This window comes from Polistes dominula, unplaced genomic scaffold (assembly GCF_049000335.1).
Source record: "Polistes dominula isolate Pdom_NZ unplaced genomic scaffold, Pdom_raw_medaka contig_23, whole genome shotgun sequence".
Taxonomy (NCBI): Eukaryota; Metazoa; Arthropoda; class Insecta; order Hymenoptera; family Vespidae; genus Polistes; species Polistes dominula.
This window is the reverse complement of record NW_028300963.1, coordinates 2,852,913-2,880,773: the sequence shown is the minus strand read 5'-3', so window position 1 is coordinate 2,880,773 and position 27,861 is coordinate 2,852,913. Positions and strand designations below refer to the sequence as shown.

The 27,861-nt window shown below is 33.0% G+C and overlaps 1 protein-coding gene across 9 annotated transcripts in view; it reads left to right on the top strand.

Moving 5' to 3' along the window:
- The window catches only part of heph (polypyrimidine tract-binding protein 1 heph), a 407,327-nt gene that overhangs the window by 170,692 nt on the left and 208,774 nt on the right, over window positions 1–27,861 (top strand). For 3 of the 9 annotated variants that reach the window (XM_089172852.1, XM_089172851.1, XM_089172853.1), the window contains one exon: window positions 10,444–10,500. The exons of 5 other annotated variants lie outside the window; for them this stretch is intronic. In XM_089172852.1, the coding sequence (XP_089028978.1) occupies window positions 10,444–10,500 (57 nt within the window). Of the gene's footprint in view, window positions 1–10,443; window positions 10,501–14,341; window positions 18,908–27,861 lie in introns of those variants that run through there. One more of the 9 variants, XM_089172856.1, reaches the window with a different exon arrangement.

The window sequence follows — 27,861 nt, the reverse complement described above, 5'->3', positions numbered from 1 at the left end:
CCTTTTCAATGGGTCTACTCAAGTGTATTTTCTTCGTCGATGAAAATGTGCTTTGCCAACTGGACTCTCTTCTCCTTCGTTCGCGGGGGAAAAATAAATTTTCTTTTTCTTTTTATCTACTACCCTACTCTCTCTCCCTCTCTCTTTCTACATCTACACACTTCACAAGTGATTTTTCCACAACTCGAAAAAGCCCGTTCTAAAGATACCTATCGACCATTTGACTCTCGAAGATTCTCGATCCTTCGAGATTTTTTCCCCCCATTCGATGATAGGAATTTTTTTTTTTTTTTTGAAAGAAAAAGAAAAAACGGCTTTTGAGATATTCAATGCGATAAAACCACCACTCGTTTTTTCATTTCAATACCTTTACCTTTACCCTATCATCATCATTATCATTATCATCATTATGATGATCATTATCGTTATTATCATCATTATTAGCATCATCATCATCGTCATCATCATCATCATCATCATCATGATCGTTATTATCTACGTGATCTCGATGTTACCCTAGAAAAGAGTGCAAATTTCGTATAGTTCTATTCAACCCTTGATCGTGTAACATTGTATTACTATATTCTCGAGTAATGTGTGTTGTCTGTTGTGTATGTACATAATGAGAGTAGGAGAGAGAGAGAGAGAGAGAGAGAGGAGAGAGAACCTATGGATAAATTAGTACGATGTAATCTACGTTCAAGAGCTTCGCAAATACATTCTGCAAACGTTCAAACTTTCAAAAGCCGATATAAAGAGATCAAAAACAAAAACAACAACAACAATAACAATAGCAACAGCAACAAGAAAAAAACATTTTAATCGAGTAAATACTTTTCATCAAATTACCAAAGTAAAACAACAACACACAACAATAATAATAATTGATAAATTTCAAAGTAATGATTAAATAAAATAAAATTGTTAATTAATTAAATTATTTCACTTATTTCTTCTTTTCAAGTTTATCCAAGAATTGAAATGTAATCCATTTTATAATTAACCTGAGTAACAACGTAATAAAATTTATAAAAATTGTTGATATATTAAATCAACGATTAATCAATTAATTTCACTTATATTCCTTTGTTTTCTTTTTCTAAAGTTTATCTACGAATTGAAGTATAATCCATTTTATAATTAACCTGAACAACAACAACGTACATTATAAACTCTCTCTCTCTCTCTCTCTCTTTGTATATCCGACAACTTAATATACGGTTAGATAGGTAACACATATATACATATGTGTAATATTTGATACGAAGAAAACTATAGGAGAATCTTGTTGGATTTCGTAGAGTAATAAGTCGATAGAGATAGAGATAGTAGAAAAGCAGTATACGTAAATTATGCAGTCATCCGAATTTACCGTTATTGATTATACTCTCTCTCTCTCTCTCTCTCTCTCTCTTTCTCTACGTGTAATACGCGTATGGGGATGAACAGAAGTATAGGGGGTGGGTAAAGGGAGGATAGACGAATGTGAATACGCGCGCGCTTTGAAATGTCAGCTGGTAGATTTCAGTTGCATCGTCGTCGTTGTCGTAGTAGTAACAGTAGTAGTAGTAGTAGTAGTAGTAGTCATAGTAATGCGTAATGCATCATTCCAGTGTCCAACAACCTATCCTATCCAAACGTATTATTACAACGGATAGTATATTCCTATTACAGTATTATACTATGAAATATTTCCTACCTATAACCATTGAAAATTCACTTGAGGAATGATGCGAGAAAAAGTCATCATCTTTTATTTATCTTTTTCACATTCAGTCATTTCATTCATATATTTCATTTAGCCATTTCAAACGTTCATTTCATTCATACGTTCATTTCATTCATTCATACTTTCGTACTGTTACTCAATCTTTCGTGATAATCAAATTACACAAGATATTTACTATTATTAATTATTTCTTTTCTATTTTCTACTATACCTTTTTTTCATTCATACCTGTTTATTCAACTATTTATATATTTATTTAATTGATTTCTATCTGTTTGAAAATCGATCGGAAAAAGTTCATGGCATCTTTATGATCTGCAAATTGGATTATAGTTTATTTCTTTTTTTTCTATCCATCTTTCGTGTTTCTTTTACACGTTTCTCGTATAATACAATACCCTTTTTTCTTGAGTTTTATTTTTTTATTTTTTTTTCTTAGTTGAAACGAGAGGAGGTTGTTGGTGATGGTGGTGGTGGTGGTGGTGGTGGTTACTTTGCTCGACTCGTCACGATTTTCTTCTGCTCGTAGAAAAAGTAAACGAGAGAGAGAGAGAGAGAGATAAAAAGATTGTGGTAATAAGATAGTTAGATAATTATTAGATAAAGAGAGAAAGAGAGAGAAAGAGAGACTTAATAATAGTGGAAAGAGAGTTTATAAAACGTTCATGGATTTTCCACTTTTCCTTTAGGAATTTAGTGTAACGATCCAATAGAGATCCTTTCTAATATCAATAAAATTAACGTTTCAAATTCGCCTTTATATTATCGTTGACGATGCACTTTAAAAGTTATACCAAATGCATTCTAATAAAATGATTCTTTTTTCTCTTTTTTTTCTTACTGAACAAAAAAAAAAGAATTTATTATTTTTACCATTGGCTAATATTTTTCTAAGAAAATTTGTCATCGGGATTTTTGACATCATCAAAAATTGTATACTCTATATGTGTGTGTGTGTGGATTACCGTAAAAATGGACACGCAAGTAGGACAGTTCTCGTGAGATTTATTCTCGGAGAAAATTTGATCGAGAAATGCATTTGTTCTTTCCTTTTTTTTTATACTTTTTACAATTTGTTTGTGTAATCTGTGATATGATATCATAACGCCGGTGTGTGTATCTGTTACGTATACGTACGAATTAAATATACGTTTCACGCGCGTGTGTGTAGTTCAATCGACATTAGTAAAAGACCAAACGATATCGTAGGAAAAAAATAAGCGTGAAAAAGTCTGAGAAGGGAGGAAAACTCTCTCAAGGCAAATGGAAAATTGAGCCCTCGTACGATTTTAGTATGGCACGTGCTGAATTCGTATTGTCTCCCTTATTCTACTTATCTTTCTTCTTATTCTTATTCTTCTTCTTCTTCTCTATGTTCATCTTTTCTCTCTCCTTTAGCCATTTTCCTGTTCCACGACCATCTTTCATAGCTCGTATCCCATCTTTCGAATTCGCATTACCCGAGAAAACGCTTCAAGCAAAATGTATATAATAAGAAAGAGAAAGATATATATACATATATATATATATATATATATATATACATATTCCAGTTATATTTAATGACTTATTCCCACGAAACCGTAGAATAAAGTTTCTAGTTGATGCTTCTTCACTATAACAGAAGTAGAATAAAGTTAACCGATAATTCGAGAAGGAAAATGTTCACTTAAATTTTCACCCTATATATTAAAGCTCCATTTATACGAACTATAACGTATCCCTTCTTGTTTTTTTCTTTATTTTTTTTTAAAGTAACCGCGACATGTACGACCACAATCCACCCACTCACCGACCAACCAACCACCCACCCACCCACTTGCCACTACCATTACTATACCTAACGTATAACGTTAGAGCTATCTTCCCCCTTAAAAAGAACCTTTAATGTTCAAAATTGATTTTCTCAAGATTTATGATATTTAGAGATTTACTGGCACGTGTGACACGAGAAAAATAGTCTTTCGTTACTATGTGTCCCATGGATATATAGCTGACCTCGATGTCGAACCAAACACACATATATACACATACATACAATCTCACATATGCTTTCTAGCATACTCTCTCTCACCCTCTCTCTCTCTCTCTTTCTCTTTTCATGCCTCCAGCTTCATCAATTATCTTCTTTCGTATATAGCCATTATTATGTAGGCCACTTTAAACGTAACATTCTCTCTCTCATACACTATACACTTACGTATACACATATGTATATACTTTGGTACAGGACACAACACGGACTTTACCGAAGGCATCGCTTATTAAAATTACTATCGAACGGTGCTATCGAACTGCATCGCAATTTACATTATTATATAAATTCCCAAAATCGATACTCTCTCTCTCTCTCTCTCTCTCTCTCTCTCTCGCTTTCAATGTGAAACTCATATTAAAACGTGCACATTAATTAAGCGAGATGCTCTCTCTCATTTCTCGCTCATACTCGTATTTTAACTTCCATCTGTCTCTAATCTTTTTCCCAATCTCTTTTTTTAGTTTCGAACAAGTGTTCATTGAAATATTTACCGATCGTAACCATAATTCGACGATAATGATCTACATTGATCGTGTTAGGAGATGAAAAATTAGAAAGATAGAGAAAATATTGTTGATTCTAAGATACCATCATCTTCTTTTTCTTTTATTTTATTCTCCTTTCTTGCTTCTCTTTATTCTTTCATTACCATTTTAATTTCATTTGCACACGAACAAACAGTTCAATCATAGTTGATAATTCGATCTCATTCTTTCTCTATTTTTCTCACTTTAATGCAATTTCCAGTGAAAAATTTCGTCAAATGAACTATGATGTGTGACATTCACTCATCTTTTTGTGCCGCGTACCTGTCGCGTGTACAACAACGTTACTGTTGGTTAATTGAGCGTGCTGATTAAGGTAGTGATGGAATTGTACGTATTATACATACACGCACATATATCATACATATACAAACGAGAATACAGTTGTCCAATACATACATACAAGAAGACAAGACCCATATGTGTGAATTTCAGATCAAATGTGTACGTATTGGATTTTGAAAAGGTAAAATAAGGTAAAGATGAAATCTCGAATAGAAATATATGTGTGTGAGTGTTCTCTTAGATGAGGAAAGTACACATATGTACACACACTTGTGACGTTTTGATATAATAACTAAAGAAATTCCTAACTACTAAAAAAAGGAAAAGGGGGAAAAAGGTGTAGAAGGGAAAGGGACGTATTTTGTCGAATTATATCTGGAAGAGTAGTATTACCACCATCACCACCACCCACACCACCCACTGATGCTGTTGCTTCTGGTTCTTCTGGTGCTATCAAAGAATCGTACCCTCATCGAAGGAGGAGCATACGATTTGAAGAAGGTGTGTGTGTACTGAGTAAAAGAAGAGAGGTGGAGAGGAGGAGAAGGAGGAGGAAAGGATGCTTTTCGTTCGGCGCAACCCAAGCCTTTTCATACCTTTTTCACTTCATAAATTTAATCGGCTTCGGGTTTATTGGATTTGGTGGTCGGTCGAGGGTAAATCTTTTTCTCTCTCTCTCTATCTATCCATCTGTCTATCTTTTTCTTTGGGTGTACACCCTCCTTTCGTGTTTTTTCTTTTTTTTTTTTTTTTGTTGCTTTTCATCCTGAACGTGTACAACACATGTTCGCGAACGTTCACCATGTTCCAGTATTTCGATCTATTCGTTCGTTCTTTTTCTTTTTCTTTTTGGTGGAAAATAAGAGAGGGTCGTAGTAGACTTTTTTTTCTTTCTATTTTTATATTTCTATCTCTCACGAAAACGATCTATTAGAAGAAGAATTTTTATGGGATGTAATAAAAATATCTATCACCACCACCACCACCACCTACACTTACCCAGCTAAAACACGCAAGAAGATAACGGGGTGGGGGAGGGGGGTGGTTGTGGGCCCCTTTTTTCGTGCTTGTCATTCCTATTCTACATTTCTTTTTTTTTTTTTCTTGGTTTCTATTCGATTGGAAAATATTTTCGGGGGGAACTTTTTCTTAACGATAATATGTGTACTCTTAAAAAAAAAAAAAAATTATTAGAGGATAAAAATGAGATTAAAAAAAAAAAAAAAAAAAAATAGAAAAGAAAAAAGAAAGATGGTGAGATTCTCGAATTCGTTCAAATTTCGCATCCACTCTCTTCTAATTGATGTTTCATCGTACGACACCGAAGAGATCTCGAGACTCCACTTGGTTAGATTAAATTCTTGATAACCACGTTTATCGGTCTCCCGCGAAAATTAAGCAAACCACACTGTGAATTCTCTGCCTGCACACACACCCACCTATCCACCCACCACCCATTCACCACCGTTGGTTGCTTCTGCCTCTCTGCTCTTGCCGTTTTGCCAGTATTGGTAATGGTAGTAGTAGTAATAGTTGTAGTGGTGATGGTGGTGGGTAGTACTAGAGATAGAGGAGAGGGTGAAGGGTTGTTTGAGCATGGCTTCGAAAATTACTTAAACGAGTCGATTAACGAAATTCTCTCTACTCTTACTCCCTACTACTACATCTTTACTTGCTTTAATACTAATACATATATCGATACAAGACACAACTGTTCTGTGTGTGTTGTTTTACGCCTGTGTTACGACTAAAAAGAATTTTATTTATTTTTTATTTTATGTCAATTTTAAATAAATCTTTAAGTTAGCTAAATCTTTTACTCCGTTAATTATTGTGTCAATTAATTGCGAGCTTATGTTATCATTTTACTATAATATCTTTACTACTACTACTAGCAACTACATCCTTTGATCAAAATTGTTTTTTTTTATCGTTTAAATTGATATCACAAACGATACACGTTTTATCAAGTAAAAGTAAACTCCAGTGAATTTTGTTGAAAATTTCAATGCAAGGTAGAGGATGAGATACTTTGTTGAAAATTGGTAGAACAAATTTATTACCAAATTTCGATAGATATTTTCGAATTTGTTAATTGACATTTTTCTTTATTTTTTTTTTTTTTGTATTATTTAATTAAATCCTCTTTTCGTCTCTGACATTTTTTTCTACTTTTTTTTTGTTCGAACATTCTTTCAACGATCGTGAAATTTGATATTTAAAAAATGTCGTATATTAAATTTGATTACATTTGGTATTTTTCGAACATACATTCGTGGAACCCCAATTTAATCCAACCCCAATCCCTCTTCTACTTTCTTCCTTTATTCATCCCTTCTTTCCTTCTTTCTTTCGTCGTCTGTTCGTGCATGTACGAATAATCGCAATTATCGCAAACATAAGCTCACGCGAAATCGTTATTTCGAACAGTATCTCAAACTCGCAACGCGTATAATACGTTGGATCTGCAACGCTGATTATTCGCTCATGCTATCTACAATACTATGCTCTCATTCTTTCTCTCCCATACTCTCATACTTCTCTCTTTTTCTCTTTTTTTATACGCTTTTTACATCATATTAATATGTAAACTATTTTAATTTAATCAATTCGACATACAATATATTTATAAATATATTGGTATTAATTTTATTTTAGTTTAGTTTAGTTTAGTTAAGTTTATTTTATTTTATTTTATTTTATTTTATTTTATTTTATTTTATTTTATTTTATTTTATTTTATTTTATTTTAGTTTAGTTTATTTTATTATATTTAATTTTATTTAATTATATCATTAATAAAATTTTTTGACAATTTAATATTATATATAAATAATCTTTTAATAATTTAATTTTATATATAACAAAATTAATGACAATATTTTCTTAAACATTGCTAATAAAAATCTAATAGTTAAATAAAGAGAGAGAGAGAGAGAGAGAATAGTATGTGGTAATCGGCCTATTGGGAATGCATAGAAATAAAGAATAGATATAGGCAAGTTAAAAGAAATAAACGATAGTAAAAAGTAGAATAAGAACATGAATAAGAATACGAGAAGTAGAAGAAGAAGGCAAAGGTATTCTGGATGGAATAAAAAAAAAAAAAAAAAAAGGCACGAGAGAAAATTCTCTTTTCTCCTACGACTCGACGAATCCCATTGGAAAAGAATAGAAAAGGAAAGAAGATAAGAGTAAAGAAAAGACTGGTAGAAGGTGGGGTGTGTATGTGTGTGTTGAAACGGTCGGTTTTTGGTCGAAAGGAGAATGGGGAGGGGATGAGGGGGGCGGTTGTAAGCGGTCGTTGGTCGCTCGGGGCTTTAAATAAATAAAGAGTGACTCCTGAAGGGTCTGAGAAAGATAGTGACAGAGTATGGTGGGGGGTTTTATAAGGGGGAAGAGGGGTAGGATAGGTGGTTGTTGTTGTTGCAAGGGTTTCTTCGTGGGAGGTGGTTTTTTGGGGTAAGGGTAAGGGTAAGAAAGACGCAGGAAGAATGGCATATCGAGAAGGGACCCCGAGCTGTGTCTTGGGAGCCATGTATCAACCCCTATTACCTTGGACAGCCTAACTATTGGCTTCCCGCTAGACGTAACTGAAATCTACAGGATCGGCTTCTTTCCTTTTCTCTTTTTATCTTCTTTGACTGTTTCTATGTTTCCCTCTCTCTCTTTCTCTTTCTTTCACACTTTCTTTTTCCAACTTTGTTTTGGGTGTCTTCGAGAAAATTTAGAAAAAAAAAGAACTTGGCAGAACCCTACTTTTATATAGAAATTTTATTTTATTTTTTATTATTAGTACTATTATTATTTGGTTTATTTATTTATGTTTTATAATAAAATAAATTACGTGTATAAAATAGATAGTTATCTTTATTATTATATTTTCTTATTATAATTTATCTTAATTGTATCTTTTTATTATTTTTATTTTAAAATAAAATAAATTACATTTATAAAATAGAAAGTGTATTGCAAATAGTAATAATAATTACTCATACTCGTATATTTTTTGTTAAATTTATTATTATAACTATTAAATTATCATTATTATAATTATCATTATTATTATTATTATTATTACAATTATTATTGTAATTATTCATTGTTTATTAAAGAGAACTTCATATAGTAGACTAAATCATGTTTAGAAGTGTATAGAAAGAGAGAGAGAGAGAGAGTGAGTGTGTGCATGTGCTTGGAGTGAGAATAGTAGTCGAAATTGTAAACGATTTGATTCACGGGGAATCGGGCACGCATAATTTTGTTTGAACGAATCATTATTGCGGTCATACGTTTATACGCCAGTTGAAAATCTATTTACGGTGGCCAACGGGCACATACGTCGATCGTTCGACGCATCGGCCTATTTGCGAGAACCGATTATTATCGACATATACGACATACAGAGAGAGAGAGAGAGAGAGAGAGAGAGAGAGAGGCTGGAGGAATTTCTAGAGGACGGGAGTTGATGAGGAGGAGGTGGAAATGCGCGAGCGTTCACGTGTTACTACATCATTCCTCGTTTTCATGATAAAGTGTATCAAATAATTCCGTAATATTAGTTAGAATTAGAAACGTGTTTAACAAACGTAACACACCAATGTTAACTCGAACTTTTTTACTTTTCGATGACTATGAAATATAAACGTGTATGGAATTTTGATGAAGAAGGGACGTACACACACACACATCTTTCGCAGATTCCGTTTAATGGTTGAACTGTTTCTGGGACATCCAAAGGTATAGCTTGGTTATGATGATAGTATTTTAGTAGTAGTGTAAGTGTTAGTAGTAGTGGTGGTTAGATACGTTAGAGTAGGGATAAATCAACGAGGGGGATGATGATGGTGGTGTTGGTGAGAGTTGAAACCACCCCTCGAGTTAATCCCTAACGTACGCCACGATTTCGCGATCTGCATACTGCTTACCCCCACCGAATAATTTCTCAGGGACTTAGGGTTGGGTTCTTAAGGTGGGAAAGGGATCGAGAATACTAACTTCTCTCTCTATCTATCTATCTATCTATTACTATCTTTCTTTCTCACACTTTACTCTCTTATACTTCTACGAAAATGGTTTGCCCAACGTATTAAGTCGTCGGCATGGTAAGATTAACGATCATACTAACGTTTCGCGATTTCGTTTGCACTTACTCGCTTTCTCTCTCTCTCTCTCTCTCTCTCTCTCTCTCTCTCTCTTTTCTTTAGTTCCTTCTAACTAGATTCGTATAAGCTCGTCGCACGTGTGCAAACGAATCGAGACGCGTGTGCTAGGAACGTTATTAGCACGTTATTAACGCTATATTAGACCAGGTTTGTAGCAATCTGCGTTTCTCTCTTTAGTCAGCCAACCAACCCTCTAGCAAACCCTCTCCCCTCCCTTCTTATTCCTTTTCAAGAGAATGGGAGGAGAATGAGAGAGGTCGTCATCTTTCTCTGATAGTTGGATACTCCTAGAGAGAGAAAGAGAAAGTTCCCTTTTACACTCCCTTGAAGTAGTAGTAGTTAGTTATATTTGTAGTAGTAACTCGAGAATTTCTGTCGAAAGTTTCCTTAGGTATTTGGCAAATGGACGGAAATTAGCGTCGATTAATTTCAACGAATCTTTCTTCAACGACCAACCGACCTTCTTCTTCTTCTTCTTCGTTTTCATCTTCCTTCTTATTCCTTTTCCTCTTCTTATTCATTTTCATTTTCGTAGTCTCTTCTACGTTATGTGTGTGTGTCCCTTCTTCTTATTCTTATTTCTCAACGATTACATTTTGAGTATACCACCAGTTTGAATATACCAACGATTCAATCATTTTCTTCATAAATAAACTTATTGTTTTCTTATTTTTGTTACAGGTAAGAATCCCGGCCAACTTGGCGTTCATCCGCACCTCGCCGCTACGAATTCCGCGGGTGAGTCGTCTGATTAATGCTTGACTTGTTTCACTGTTTTACGAAAAAAACGAACACCCCCTTGTTAAATCTTGAAAGAGACAGATATTAATGACTGAATGATTCGATTTAATGAGATAGAATCCTTTTAAAAGGGTTGATTAGAATTTTGTTACTAGGAACGAACTATTCTCTCATATTCTCCTTACTTTAATTTTAAGAGAACGTAGTAACCTTTTCCCATACGGATTATTACATTCTTCTCCCTACTCCTCTTTCTCCTTTTCACCTTATATCCTATATGTTTTCTGGATAAACGTGGAAATCCTTTCTCGTAAGGGTTGTGATCCCTTTGAAAAATTCATATTTCCATTAAATCTTACTACTTTTCTGTTTCTTTTTTTTCGGGACTTTACATTTAATTTACTATTCAAAGATTACTTACGTACGTACATACTTATATGGGGTATATATACTTTTATGGGAATCTTTTTTTATAAATGGACTATATCAATGTTCTTAGTCAACAAAATTTTTCCTATTTTTTTTTTGTTCCCTCAGTGAAAGAAGAAAAAATGATTTATATATATATGTATAGAGAGAAAGAGAAAGAAATATTTTCTTTGAGCATCCCCAGGACCAATTTTCGCTAACCACTGAAACGACCGAACGTGCAATCAAGTGTTCGAAGAACAAGGACGAAGGTCCTCCTCTCTTGAAAAGGTGTTCTTTCTATTATTTCCACTCAAACGTCAGAGTTCGAACGAGGTGATTACACTGAAATCTCGTCTACCAGTTACTACCAACCTTACCACCTACCACCTACCTACCTATCCCTCTTTTAGCTCACAAACTACCCCTTTATCCTTCGTCCTTTCTCTCTTTCTCTTTCTTCTATCTGTCTCTATCCATCTTTTAGAACAGTAATCTCCATCTCGTACAAACACTCCGAACTCCTTCTGAAGAGTTCTCGTCAAACGAACGGCAATCTTCCTCTCTCTTTTACTCTCTCATTTCTCTAATTCTCTCTATTTTCTCTCAAGTTGCCAAATCGAGTGGAAAAATCAACGATTCGAGTGGGATCCATTTTCATCCCCTTTTCCTCCCACCCTCTAACTCACACGCGTCATCCTCTCTTCTTATCTGATTATCCAATAGATAGATATATTTATAAAACCATTTTAAAAACTGTAAATCGAGTTCTAGAGATTATCAATCGAAACATAAATAAAAGAAAAAAAAAAGAAAATACACCAATCATAATTTCACGAATCATAGACCGTGGATGGAAGGGGGAGGGTTAAAAACAAAGTCAATCCATTGAAACAGCACGTCGGCCTTTTGCCGGTACTCACGGCCTACATGTTTCAGTAGTCAATCCGAGTGTTGTGTAGGGTACGGTAGAGGGTAGTAGCGAGAAAAGGGGGTGTAGATGGAGGGTTGGGGGGAGGATGGTTAGAGGAGGAGGAGGAGATGGTCGCGCGAGTTTCACCGCAAAGCTAGCGCGAAATACGTAGACGCGCGCATATGTATATTGCATATACATACATACATAATACATACATGTCTAACTTAACGGGGAATAGTAGTAGGGGTAGTAAAAGAGAGAGAGAGAGAGAGATAGGAAGGAAGGAAGGAAGGTAGAAGTGGGTAGCTGCAACGAGTGGTGGTGGTGGTGGTGGTGGTGGTGAGAAAGGGCAAGAGTATTTCACATTTTGGAGAAGTAGGGTTGGGGGGTGGAATGGGGGTGGTTAGGTTGAACGACGAATAAGGTAGCTTGGTTATAGCGAAGCGCGCGTGGCCGAAGGAAATTCGTCGTATGCGCGCGCACAAAATTCGCGCAGTCTCGTAAGAGTTCGGTTATCTTCGTGAGCAAGCACGCGACCGATTGGCTTTGGTTAGTCCGTGATGGAGGGGATAGCGCAAGGATCGCGTTTGAAAGGCCGCGTTATAATATCGGGTATGCGATTCAACGTCGACTGCGGCGGTGGTGATGGCGGAGGAGGTGCTGGGTTGATGGTGGTGGTGGTGCTGGTGCTGGTGCTGGTTGGTGGTGGTGGTGGCGGTGGTGCTGCTACTGGTGGTGGTGGTTGGTGGAGGTGCTCGCACCACCACCGGAGAGAGAGGCTCTCCTCAGTTGTGTCAAGCTAGGCGATCGAGTAGGACGCTTTTTAATCGTTCCGCCTTCGAGTTTCTCTCACGTACACGCACACGCACACAATCTGTTTCTCTTTCTCTCTCTCTCTTTCTCTTTTCTTTCCCTCTCTTCCTCTCTTTCTCTTTCTCTCTTTTTCTCTTTTTTCTATTCATCTTTATCTTTATAACAACCTCTTTTTTACTTTACATCACATACGCGCACGCACGCACGCACGCACGCATACCACGTACACGTACAAAGTAATCAATCTGCTTATAACACACATACGAATTATCTATTTTTTTTTCTAATTCTTTTTATTTATTTTTTTGTCTTTTTTCTCTATCTTTTTTTTTTATTATTATTATTTCGTTCTACAAATAAAACGTATAAACTTGTTTGTTTATCTCTTTCTCTATACGTCTACACAAGTTCTAATTAAGAAAAAAAAACATCACAATACCCAAACTCTATACTTTCTTTTTTCTTTCTATCGATCTAATTGTCATCCACGAAGAGAGAAGAAAACGGGCCAAAAAGTTATTCGCATCTTTCCAACGCAACAAACAAAACAGGCCTTATCCAACAAATCAACAACCCCCTTGTGTTATTTGCGTGACAATACACGCGTCATAAAATAAATCTGGACGACGTTTACTATTAATCGTAATTAAAACGATAAATAGAAGACGAGTCACAAGAAGCTGTGTGTTGCATCTTCATCGTCATCGTCCTCGTCATCGTCCTCGTCATAGTCATCGTCACTGTCACCACCACCATCGCCACCACCATATCAACATATCACTATTACCATCACCACCATCGTTTTCGTCGACATTAAATTTCGTCATCGTACGTCTTTGAAACAAGAGGGAAGGAACGTGCACACGAGACCACGTGATTCGAACTAGGACAACCCTCTCTCTCTCTCTCTCTCTGTCTCTTTCTCATTCTGTATCTTACTCTCTTCTCTATTTCTAATTCTCAATAACACGCATACACACATCTCTTTATAATTCCTTATATATATATATATATATATATATATATCTTTTCTCTCTTTTTCTCTTTCTCTATATATTTCCTTCTTTAATATCAATCACGTTAGAAGAGAAAGAAAAAATAAAAGAAATATAACAACAACAACAATAATAAAATAGATTAATAAAAAATATATAGTCGCGGGAAAAAATATTCGCGAGGAGGACTCGTTGGTGTCAACCCTCGACCGAAACCACCACCACCCGCCAGCCAGATACCACCCCTCGCTTGGTTGTTGTTCTATATATATACATATATATATTTCTATCACATCGTGTTCGATCTATCGTTCTAACGTGCGTGCGTGCGTGCGTGCGTGCGTGCGTGCGCGTGCTGTGTGTGTGTGTTGTTGTTCGCTAACCTAGTGTTGGAGAGAACGAGGAGGAGAAGGAGGAGGAGGAGGAAAGGGAACTCGCCAAAAGACGACGAACGTGGTGGTGGCATCGAAGAAAAAGAAATTAAAAAAAGCAAGGGGGTTAACTAACCCTTTATTCGACTGTTGCTGCTGTTGTTAAATTTTTTTTTTGTAATGCTGTTGCTGCTTTAAATAAATGGTCACATCGTCTTCGTCATCATCGTCATCATCGTCATCATCATCATCTTCTTCTTCTTCTTCTTCTTCTTCTTCTAATTAATTGTTCTTCGTTGGAAAGATTTTTCACGACACGTAATTAACGATTACTATTTGTTTCTCGATGAACAAATAAATAAATCGAGAAAATAAACAAAAAAATATAAAATAAAAAACATATATATATATATGTATTCATATATATATATATGTATATATATTTGTGAATATATAAAGAAAGAAATTAGGAAAAATTAATCTCGTGATCATTATCGTTGAATTATTTCTACGAGATGTTGAGAAGATAGGATGTTTGAAGATAATTAATTAAATGAAAAATAAAGAACAATAATGATAATAATAAAAAAAGACGCGAGATTTTGAAAAGGGAATCTCCCCGATACACACACCTCTTCCTCTCTTAATTTATTCGTAAATAAATAATAATATTTGTATTTAAATAAAATTGTCTGTGAATAATTGCAAATATTTAAAAATTTTGTCTTATCTCTTTTATTCACGATAAGAGATATAATAATTAAAGGTCGTTCGGAAGTCTGATGTATCCAGGTAAGAGAGAGAAAGTGTGTGTGTAATTAAAAAACAAAAACAAAAAAATAAAATATATTATCTTCTTTTTTCCTCTCTGTCTCTCTCTTCTTTCTCTCTCTTTCTCACTTTGTACATGTAAAAAAAAATTCTTCTACGTCTCCCTTCTCTCTCTCTCTCTCTTTCTTTCTGTCTTTTTCTCTCATCTAACGTAGGATAATTTTAAAAATGAGGGGAATAAAAAGTGTAAGTTTTAAATGAAAAAATTATTCGCATTAAGGAAGAAAATTTTGAAGTATAAAATTAAAAAAAATTAAAAATAATAATATATAATAATATTTATATATTTAAAATATAATTAGAAAGTTAATATAAATATAATAAAAAAAAAGACAAGCACGTCAATTTTGTCGTCGTTCGTCGTCGTCGTTCGTCGTCGGTGTCATTTTTTGTTGTCATAAGTGACCTGTCAAGGAACAGACAAAAAGAGAATCGCGTTAAGACAATCAAGCACAGTAGTGGGTCCGGTGTTTATATTATATATATAAATATACATATATATATTAGGAGGAAGGAAGAGAGGGAAAACGGGCGATAGTTAATTCATAGATAGATAGATAGATAGATAGATAGATAGATAGATAGATAGATAGATAGATAGATAGATTGATAATTAGATAGATAGATAGATAGGTAGATAGATAAATACATGTATCATAGTAAAACAATCAAAGTCATATCTTACGAGAGAAAAAGATTATATTAGATTATGCATATCTAAATCTTAAAGATAAAAGGGAAGAAGGTAAAAGGTACGAGATACAAAAATCGCCAATTTCTACAAATATATAAATATATATATATATATATATATATACATATACATATACATAAACGCACATTTAAACATATATGTGTATATGTATACAAAATATTTCTCTATCTGATTTTATCTGATAAATTATTATAAACGAGGCCTAATTTACACTTTTACTTTCTCACTCTTTCTCTTTTTCTCTCTCTTGTTTTAATACAGACATACATACATATATACACACATATCCATGTCCTAATGTTTTTGTATTAACTCTCGGTCTCTCTCTGTCCTTTATGTACATATAAAAACACGCGATATTTAAATACATAGATATATATACATAAATATAAATATATATATACATACACATACGTTTATATGTATACACCCTTTGCACATATCCGATCGTCGTACCACGACGACGACGGGCTGGCGCGTCCTACGAATAATAATAATAATAATAATATTTCGGCGTTTCTACGAGGAGAGATGAACGAAGGGAAAGTTTACGGAGTGGTCCGGTGAATAGAGACAACTAAAAACCTTTCCCTTATCTTTCCCCCCTCTCTTTCTCTTTTTCCCTTTTCTTCTATCTTTTTCTATCTTCTATTTCTGTCTCCTTACTTTCCCTTCTCTTTCCTTTTCTATCCCATATTCTCAAAGTTTTTGTATTTTTCTTTTTCTATTTATACATCTATCTATATATATCTCTCTCTCTCTCTCTCACAAAATTTTTAAAAAATTTTCTATAAAAAATTATTGATAATTCCTTTTGGTCTCTTTTTCACTCACACTTCTACTCTTCTCTCGCTCGCTCGTTCCTCGTGAACACGAAACTCGAACAATCGATGATATATAATATTAATAATAATAATAATATAATATATTTATAAAAGTATATATAAATGAAAACTAATATAATAATAAAAATAAAATAAGAAAAAAAAGAAGAAAAGGACGCGAAATTATTCGTGACGCGTTTTTGCCACGTCTATCACACTTTGGTCAATCTATTCGTGACAATCATTTTCACTTAGCTATTTTAGCGAGTTTTAAAATAATAATAATAAAAAAAAAAAAATAAAAAGAAAAAATAAATAAACACCCTTTTACGTACGGGATAAATAAATAAATAAAAAAGGAAGAAAAGGAGGACAAGTGGTAGGGAAACTCTCTTCTTTATTATCGTCCCTCCTAACAGAGTCCACCCCTTTTTTTCTTACCGCGTACCAAAAATAAGAAGAATAAAAATAAAATTTTAAATTTAAAATTAAAAAAAAAGAAAAAAAGAATAAAAATATACTAAAAAATAGAATTGGAAGAAAAGAAAAGGTGTACGGTAAAAATTTGTAGGAAAGGAACTTGACAATTATCGCGGTAAATTATCATTATTATTATTATTATTATTATTATAAACCTACGTCGTTTCAATTAACGTACGAGCGAATCGCAAATCTCGCGCATAACTTTTTCTATCACTCTTTTTCTCTCTCTCAATCTGTCTATCTCTTTATCTCTCTTTCTTTCTATTTTATTCATTCTCTCTCTTTCTCTTTCTACGATCTAAAAAGATCTCAAATTTTATCATCCCTTTTCCTTCAATTTCTAAAATTCTAAACAAGTACTGAATAATCTCAATTTTTTTTTCTTACCATTGATTATTATATTTTATTATTATTATAATTATTGTCATTTTATTTGAATTATTATTGCGCGCGAACGACGATATATTTCTCTCGTACGCGTAAATCTATCATATATATATATATATATGTAAGTAATATTTAATAGATGTAAAAAAATAATATATTTATAATCAAGACAATCAAAGTCTCGTTTGAAAGTAATAAACAAATCGATACTATCGAACGGGATTATCCGTGTATTTTTCGTAGAGGTGTGTACGTATTTTATTGTCGTACGCGTTAACTACACCCCTATTCTCAATTCCCCTCTTTAAATCTACCCCCTTTTAAACTCTATCGTTCTTCTATCTGTATATCTACGTACAGATAAAATATTTGTACAAATATTTGAAAGAGAAAAAGAAGAAGAAGGAGAGAAGAAGAACTTTTTAGGAAAGATTCGATAAGAATATACTCGATGGTTGTGCAAAAGTTTGTCATTTTTCTCTCTCTTTCCTTACTCGTACGTTTGTAATTAAAAAAAAAAAAAAAAAACAAAGTAACTAAAGGGATACCTTCGTTCCGAACGACTGCAAAAATATCATTGGAAATAGAAGAAGTATCTCAGATTGTTATTAACAAAAAAAGGACAAGAAGAATAGAGAGAGAGAGAGAAAGAGGGTTTCGTGTCTCGTCCCTTGGTGTACTTGCCGTCAATAATCTCTCAGAGAGAAATAAAGAAAGAGAGAAAAGAAGATATAAAAATAAAGATAAGAAGATTTTAGGATCTTAAAGAGAAAAGAAAAAAGGAAAAGGTGTTTCGACGTCGAGAAGAGACGTCGGCGAGAATAAGAAGTAAGGCGTTTAGTGGTATCATCACGACGGAGACTCGTTCGAGAGTTCAGCCGCTGGAACGTGCTGCCTGGTGGAACTTGGAGGGCAAGATTCTACGGAGGGTCGGGCTACGCTCGGCCGCTCGTGGCGGCGGAGTCCTCCTTTATCCTCCTCCGGGTCAGCAGCACCAGCAGCATCATCACCAACAACAACAACAACATCAACAACAATATCATCACCAACAACAACAACAACACCATCATCATCAACAACAGCAACAACAAATTTATCATCAACGTAAAGCAGCGGCGGCAGCGGCAGCAGCAGCAGCAGCAGCAGCGTCTTGGCTCGGCGAGGTGATCGACGTTGACGAGACACGTTCCTCCATCACCACGTATTTTCATTCGTACCCGTTTGTCCCGGGTGGTGCGGTGCCCCTGCCCCCGCCCCTCATCAACAGCATCAATAACGCGGCGGCAGCTGCGGTCACCCCGGGACTCGTAGGACACATATTTGCTTCGGGGCAACAGGCTTGCAATCTTGCTTGCACTTGCAATCGTAATATCGTTGCCAATTGTAATCCACATCATCATCATCAGCATCACCACCATCATCAACAGCAACAACAACAGCAACAACAACAACAGCAACATCAGCAGCAGCAACAGCATCACCACCATCAGCAGCAACAGCAACAACAACACCACCACCATCATCAACAACAACAACAGCAGCAACAACAACATCACCACCATCACCACCATCATCAACAACAACAACAGCAGCATCATCGTAATCTCGCCACAACGGCTGCCGTACTTCTGCAGCCGATCGAACACATCAAGGACACCATGGTGAGATTATATTAAATTCTCTAAATGATTATATTCGTCGTTACACACGTTTTAATCTAATTTTAATCCCACTTTAAAGAGAATTAATTATTCTTTTAATCCTTTTTCGACATTATAACGGAGAACGATTATAATCGTTTAACTGGTGAACTCCTCCTTGTGTACCAACGACGAATAACCAGTATTTCATCATTATTTAACAATATTTTTCCTGTTTTATCACTAAGAACTCGTTAATTTCTTATCTCTTTATTAACATGTGTTCTATTACACATACGGATTGCTAATAATTTTTTTCTAACTTGTTTTCTTTTTCAAGATTAAAACTTGAAGGGAAAAATAACGTGTGTATCTTGCTCTCTAATGGGGTGTTAGAGGGTTGGGGGAACAGTTAACGAAAATTTTTACCAAGAGATCTCGAAATCTCGGGTAAACCATCATCGTCCCTGTTTTTTTGTGACTATCTCTCACTTTTCACAGAGATACGATAGGTTTAAAGAGAGAATGAGAGAGAGGTAGTGGGATAGAAGGAAAAGGGACGAGTCCTTGCTATGAATTACTTCCGCCGTTTGCCATGTAAACAGAGAAGGTTGGGTGGTTGGTGGTTACATACCGAAAACCCAAGCTGGTGTGAATTCTCACTCTACATTTGTTTTCTCTCTCTCTTTCTAACCAATTGATGCAGCCTTCAGCCAATCTTTACTGTTGGCAAACGCCGTATAACCGAGAACCGAACTTTAAATTTCAGCCTCGTCTGCCGAGACATCCTCTTTAATCCTTTGATCGGTAGGTGTCAAGAGATTCTCTTACCCTCCCCTTCAACCCCTTTCTATCTCTATCCTCGTCTTTTTCATTCTCTCACTCCGTTCAACTCACAGATAACCCAGAATCGTGATCGTCGTATCTTCTAACACCCTCAATCCTCAACCCTCACCCCCACTTTTCTACCATGCCATCAAGCATCCTGAACAAACGTGCGTTTTCTCTACAACTCGATCGGATGATCTCGTTTCGTCCAACATACATACACACACACACGCACACACACACATTTCTTGTGAGAGAACCTAATTTTCTTTCTCTTTACTTTTTAAGGGTCCAAGTATTCTATGGGAAAAGGATCTTTGACTTATTGTTAGTCGTGTGGAACACGTAGATGGAAAAAATCGCATTATACTTTGTCTGTCCTTTTTTCTTTTACTACTTTAAAACTATTTCTTATCTTATTCTTTTTCTTTTTCTTCTTTTTCTCAATGTTTATCGAAACGATTTTGATGTTTGTATTTTTTATTTTTATTTTTTTTATTCTCTCTCAGTGATCATAGTTAACGAGGAAAATACTTCTTCGATAAAATTCTCTAGGACTCACTTTTCTAAGTATAATATGTTTTTCAAAGTATCCCAAATCGAAAAATTCGTAATCCTTTATCTTATAGTTTTCTTATCGATTTGTTTTATTATTTCTTTCTTTCTTTAGTTTCTTTTTTATTTTGTCTGTCAACTTCGTCTTCTTAGTCGTCAGAAGCAGCTTTACTACTATGACTCTGAGAAGTTAGAAGAAGAAGAAGAGAACGATCGTTACCTTCTTCTTCTTCTGTCTTTTCATAATTATCCTATCCCGTTTTCTCTATTTCCCTTCCATCCCAACCCACCCCCACCTTTTATCTTCCCTTTTTGTCTTTCACTGAATTTCTTTGAATGTGTATAGTTTTGTCAGAAAAGATTTACCCTCCCTTCCAAGCTTTAAATACGCATAGAAAATACGATTTCACGATACTTAGGTTGTTGTGTTGTAGTTTTGCGATCTTCGATTAAAAGCACCCGGTCTTTTCCCCTTATCCCTCCTCTCAACCCTCAAACTCTTTACCATTTTACCCCTTTTCACATCCGCGACGATGTTTGTCTTCCAAGTTGTTGTTTTCTTCGAATAGAAAAAGAAACTCTTTTTGTTTTACTATCCTTTTTTTTAATTCGAATTATTATTTTCTAAAAGGGGATTTGTTTTTTTCTTTTGTGTGAAAAAGATTTATTTTGTTTAAGAAAGCTTTACTTGATATTTTATTTGATTGACATTCGTTTAATTTATTTTTTATTAATTTCTGCAATATATTTATAATTAGAGATTGAGTTATAAGTATAAATAATTGTGTATTTGTGATCAAACAAATTGTTCATAGTTTGCTAATATTTTGTTTGGTGCTACGATAAAAAAAAACAACCCCTATTTGTGAAAGAATAAAAATGTGTGTGAGGAAAAGAAAAAAGAAAAAGATAGACGGAGAGACAGACAGAAAAAGAGTTAGTGACTTTGAAAATCCTATTCAGTGAGTTTCTGTGTCCCGTTTTAGTTCTCTCTCTCTCTCTCTGTCTCTTTCTCTTTCTCTCTTTCTCTCTCGGAAATGTAGCAACACCTCGTTTTCGTTCGTCCGACACGTAGCTCTATCCGTCGGTTTAGAGTTAATTAAAATCGAGTGCTGTCGGTGGTTCAACCAACGTCGAGGGATAATGATCGGTCGTTTTAGTTGCTATCGAGAGTTCGTGCTCGAATCTACGCGACGCGTAACCCACCCCTTCCTTCCCTCTAACAACTCACCCCCAACCACAACTCACCTGCTTTTCCATCTCTATTTCTTTCTTTCTTCTCGTATGTGATCAATTTTTTTTTCTTTTTCACACACTTTTTCACACACCTAATAATTCTAAAGAGATTTATTTTACAATAAGTAGTTATTAGTAATAATTAATAATAATGATACAAAAATATACGAATTAATAATATATTAATCAAAAGAAAATAAATTAGGTGGAACGTAAATGCATTAATGCAATCTCAGATTTATTTTACACACATATATAATTATTATTATTAATAATTTTATATATATATATATATTTTTTTTTCTATTATTATTAATTTAATATAAATTTAATAGAGAAATTATACAAACTTAAATATAGGATTACTCTTCGAGAAAGTTGTATACTTGTAGTAGTGGTACACCGCGACGAGTTGAATTACGTTGAAGAACCTATGCCAGTAGTTTGTCCCTAGAACCACCATAACCACCATCACCACTACATGATTCAACAATCGCATGACCCTTTTGCATGTTCCTGTTGCGTTCCTTCAGCCTCTTGAGACTAAACACCATTACTAACAAACCCTACCAACCAACCACCACTACTATGACCATGACTATATATTCTCCTTAATCTAGTATCTTCCTTGTAGTAGCATAATCGTCCTTTGGCTATTGGTATAGTCGTTTAAAATCTCTATCTCACTCGTTCACTCGTATAACCTAATACTATGTTGATGTTGTTGTTGTTGTCGTTTGAAGATCCTACTTCTCTCTTTGTCAACAAAATTTCCCGCATGCAACTTCCTTCAACCCTAACTGATCTTAATTACCAACAGGGAAATCTAGAACATAAGACGAGTATAGTCTTCTTCTTTTCTACTACTATAGTCTCGTCATCTTCTAGTGTCTTTTATCTTTCATATCTAATTTCTTGGATAATCTTTGTTAAGATGGATTTAAACCACTAATCAATCTTTAATAACTTTATTTTATTTTATTTTTTTTTTGCAAGTGAAAATAAGGAAAAAAAATATCTAGAAATTATTTTAATACTCAAATATTATTATTAATATTATTATTATTATTTATTGTCCAATTATTTATCGTATTTTATATTTAATTTTGTAATACGATTATGTTGATTTAAATAATAATTTTTATTATAATTATTGGAAAACGTTTTTGTAGTGGAATTTATAAATATTATTGTAATTTATTAATATTAAAATTAATAATTAGTATAATTATTATTTAATAATTTTAATTAATACATTAATTTAATTTATGTAATTTAATTAAATACAAGCACTGCTTAAATTCCAAATAATTTACCTAAATATTTTACCTTTGCATCCAATTAGATTTTTTTTCAAGTTATTTTATAAACAAACAAAAAATATGATAAAATCAATAAAGTAGAAAAATAATTTTTAACAAATAAATATATATATATATATATATATATATATATATATATATATATATATAATTTTATAATAGTAGACGAAAGAGAGGAATTCAACATGATCTTTGCGATTTCTATTCCCATATATAAAATGAACGAAAAGGGTGGTTAAGAGTGGGTGGTTGGATGGAGATAAAAGTAGATGGTTTAATACATATACACAGACATATACATATACATATATCCGTAGAGAGATGTAAGAAGATTCACGCAATTTCTCCCCCTTTTCCACCCTCTTCTTTTCACGTTCTTCTGACATGGAAATGATGCGGTTGCAGTCAAGCACAACGTCATGTCCTTTTCTTTTCTAGCAAATCTTTTTTTTCCCCTGATACATACATATATATATATATATATCTATCCACTTTTCCTTCTCGTTGAATTTCCTTATCTCGATTTTGCGAGTTCGCTTATAGAAAAATTGTGAAGAAGGTAAGACGCGTAATCGAAGTAACGTCGGCTTCGTCTTTGTCGCGTACCAACGAGAAAAGCTCTTTCTTTCTTAGATAAAAAAAATATATATAAAAAAAGAAATAAAAAATACAGGAACACATACACACATTATAGTTAAAATACGTGTATATATAAATACATAAATGCAACACATATTGTTATAACCATAGGGATAGATAAATACACATATTATAATTATACACATGTATATATAAATACACTATACTATATACTTACGTATATAAACATATTATGTTATATATTTGCATATATCTACACCCACACACATTATAATTATACTAATACTTATATTAATTTAATATAATAATATTATATTATAAATATACAATATATTAACATATTAACATATATTCTATGATTATGCAACATACATTAATACACCCACTACTATTAAATAGTGGTTTTTATATCTAGATCTATATTATACTAGGGGTGCCCCGCCACGCGTTGCTGTGGCTCACAATCAGTTCGATACACACGTCTTTAAGTCAACGAATTACCTTATACTGCCATTTGTTAGAATCTTATCGAACTAACAGATATAATCATGACTCTTTGTTAATAAACAAATAATTCGCAATAAAATAATATTGTATCAGTAGTTTAGGAGTCCATTGCGGACGAACAACGTGATACGTAATTTATATATATTATCTTTATAACGATATTATATATATAGTTCTTATCAGGTATAATTTTATATATCTATATATATGTATATAATATACACATATGTGTAGAGAATCTTATTCCATAGCTTTTTATCCACATTACGTAGGTACTTTCGATCTCATTTTCAAGGATCGCGTTCCATCTCGCGTGTACAGCCTCTAACCTTCAAGAACAATTCTTTCGCGAGAGAAAACTTGAAATAAAGAGAGATAGAGAGAGAGAGAGAGAGAGAGAGAGAGAGAATAAGGGGGATATGGAGTGATAGGGTGAGATAGGGTGAAATGGGGTGAAATGGGGAGTGAGCTTCGAGACGGAAAAACCAGTTGAGAGAAAGACAGAAGAAAACGTGTATGTATATATATATGTATGTATGTATGAATGTATGTATGAGTGTTAGAAAAAGATATAGTGAAAAAGAAGAAGTGGGAATGGTATCGTAATGCAGTATTGTAGAGAGAAACGTGCCTTCAGGCTTGAGAGCTGCTGAGATGTAGCTATACCTGGTCGTCGTAGTACACCCAGTTATGTACGCGAGAGAATGCAAAAGAAAAAAAGAACAAAAAAAAAAAAGAAGGGTGGAAAAGTAAGTACTTTCGACTTGTATCTAGCGATGGCTATGAACTATCTTAGAATTTTATTATACATCGATTCTATTCTTTCTATTTCTTTATGATTATATTATATATTTATACCGTGTGTGTTTATTTGCTTAGTTATATTAAACCCTTTCGGTATAAGAGCACCGGATATATCCGGCATCAATCTAAAAACATTTAGGAATGTGTTTATTATATATAATATTTTATATATTTATTTTATATTAATATATTATTTAATATATAAGTTATATTATATATCGTTTTAAGTTTATTATTTATAATTATTATATTTTATTATATATAATATATATATATATAATATTTATTATATATGATATATATATATATATTATTATTTTTTTTTATTAATATTTTATTATTAAAATTTATTATTAATTATTATAATATTTAAGTTGTATATGTTGCTTTATTACATATATTCAAAATTTATTTTATTTTAGATTTTTTTTCGCATAAGTGTGAGAGAATATGATTGGATAACAGTGAATATAAAAGGGGATAAATATAGAAAAGTACGTAGTTGTAGGATAAATCGAAAGTATGTCAAAGTTTGAGCCAAGTATGCGAATGTTACCGGTGCTTCTTCTTACCTGGTAACTGTTACTTTTTTCTATTTTTTTTTTCTTTTTTCTTCTTCTCCTTTTTCCTGTCACTTGTTCGTGTACTTTCTTTTTGATTTTTTTTTTTACTTTTCAAGTACTCTAACAAAGCTAGATCATATTGATCTTTATATACATGGGTATATATCGATATATATATTACATAAATATTTATTCTTACATACACTAACATTAAAAAATATTTGACCATTTCATTAAATAATACAAAGTTGATATCAATAAATATACTATTCAATTTTTCTTAATATTTCCATTCAAAATTATTTCTTTTTTTTTTTCGAAACATGAATTAAATTACGTCACATCTAAATGTGTAATTCATACCAAAAAAAAAAAAAAATTGCATTCATTTCCAACATATTTTTAATATATTTATTATTTTTTTTTTTTTAAGAAACATCGTCTCAACTATTTTAGAGTACTTTTTTTTATTTAATTTTGGTTTTTTTTAAAAATAATATTTATAATTATTTAAAAAAGGAAATAGTTGTATAGAAAGTTAGAATAAATTTGTGTGTCTGGGGTTTACAACGATTATTATTTATAGTTTCACGAACGGAAATAATCTGAAATTCCCAAAGGTAAACCACCGAGCAAAACCAGCATGAATGTTAAAAAAAAAAAAAAAAATAAAAAAATAAAATAAAGGGAGGAAGAATAGAAATACGATAGAACGATAGTCTTTTCGTGCTTGGAGTATCAAAGTCTCGTTTGTACACCAGCATGATCGAGAAACAATGCCTTCTTCGTGACGATCCATCCAAAATTTCACTCTTCTCTAGTTTCTCTCTACCTTTACTTTTTTTTTTTATTTATTTTATTTTGGTACGGTCTACGGTAAATGTTTCGGTGATATGTTGTAAAGAAAAAGATCTTCTCTCTTGTAAATATTTAAATAAGCATATATACATGTATATATATATATATTTTGTTATCTTCCATCAATTTCAATTGAATTTCTTTTTTATTTTTTTTTTTTTTTTGGCAAACAATTTTTACAACCCACGTAATATCATTCTATTTATTTATAATTATTTTTAGAAAGAGGGGGTGAGTGGAATAAACATTGTTTTTTAATTTAACCCTTTAACGAACGAATGCCACCCATACTCGCGACAACTCAACTGTATGTCTAACAATGCTCGTTCGTTAAGGGTGGTTAATTATATTTCTTATCATATTTTTAATAAATAATTTTACGTCGTGTTACAATTGTTCGAGTGTATTAAAATATAATTTTTAAATATATTCAATATATTCAATATTAACAATTTAAATTATTATAATTATATTACATATTTAAATTTAATTTTAAATATATTAAAATAGAATTAAAAAATATAAAGTCAACAAAAAATTGACAAAAAAACTAGTCGTGTTCTAATATATAAAAAAAAAAAAAAAAACAATGAAATAAATTCATTTAACCATTTAGTAAACCAATCTAAAAAAACAAACAAACAACCTACCCCCATCTACACAAAAATAAAACTACAAATAAATGCATATAACTTTTTTTATACAAAAGTACAAGTACAAAATAAGCATCGACAATAGAAATGAATACTTTTTTCTCATCGGATTAACTTAAAAAAAAAAAAAAAAAAGAAGAAAGAAGAATACAGGTTTGACTAGAAAGAAATCGGGTAGAACAGGTAAAAAGAAGTGGTTTCAGACAGACGTTGGTAGGAAATGGTGAAGACAGAAATATACGGGAAGACGGAAAAAGAAAAAGAGAGAAGAAAAGAGAATGAGAGAGAGGGGTGAGTAAAGGGATGGGAAAAGGGTGTAGAAAGGTCGAGGTGAATTTTCCACGATTCGAGCGAGCCTCGGGGCCATCGGTTGTGTCGTTTCCCGGCCTGGAAGTGTACTCCAGCTCCATCCTCTTATGTGTGTATCGTGGTACGGGTAAAGTAACGTTGGTTGTGAGGGGGTGGTGGGTGGAGGATCGGGGGGTACCTATTGCGGCGGCATAGTAAATGCTAAAGTAGACCCAGAGAATGTACAATGTTACATACGTGTGTGTATGTATGCGTGTTCGCTCGGTTTCATCGTAACATTTACTATAGAATAAGAAGAAGAAGAAGAAGAAGAAGAATATGTAAAAGAAAATGATAGAAAAAGAAAGAAATCGAGTATACGAGGTTTAAAGGGTGGGTGGGTGTTTCAGAAAAGGGTTGAGAAAAGAAAAAAAAGAAAATACTATGGACTAGAATTTGGACTCGAATTATTTTCTTTTACTTTTATTTATTTTTTTTCATTTTTTTTAATTATTGTAAATTGAATTATTGCGTTTTATGAAGTATTGTCATAGATTTAGTTTTTTTTTTTTTTTTTTTTTTTTACTATTTTGTTTGTAACTCAACTTTGATTCAACTATCAATTTGTTTGTTTATAAATTTATTTTTTTTTGTTTTTTTTTTTTTGTTTTGTTTTAGACGTTTGTAATAGATTTTTATTTTTGTTATATATTTTATCTCCCCTACCTTTCTCTCTCTCTCTTCTCAGTTTTGTTGTTTAC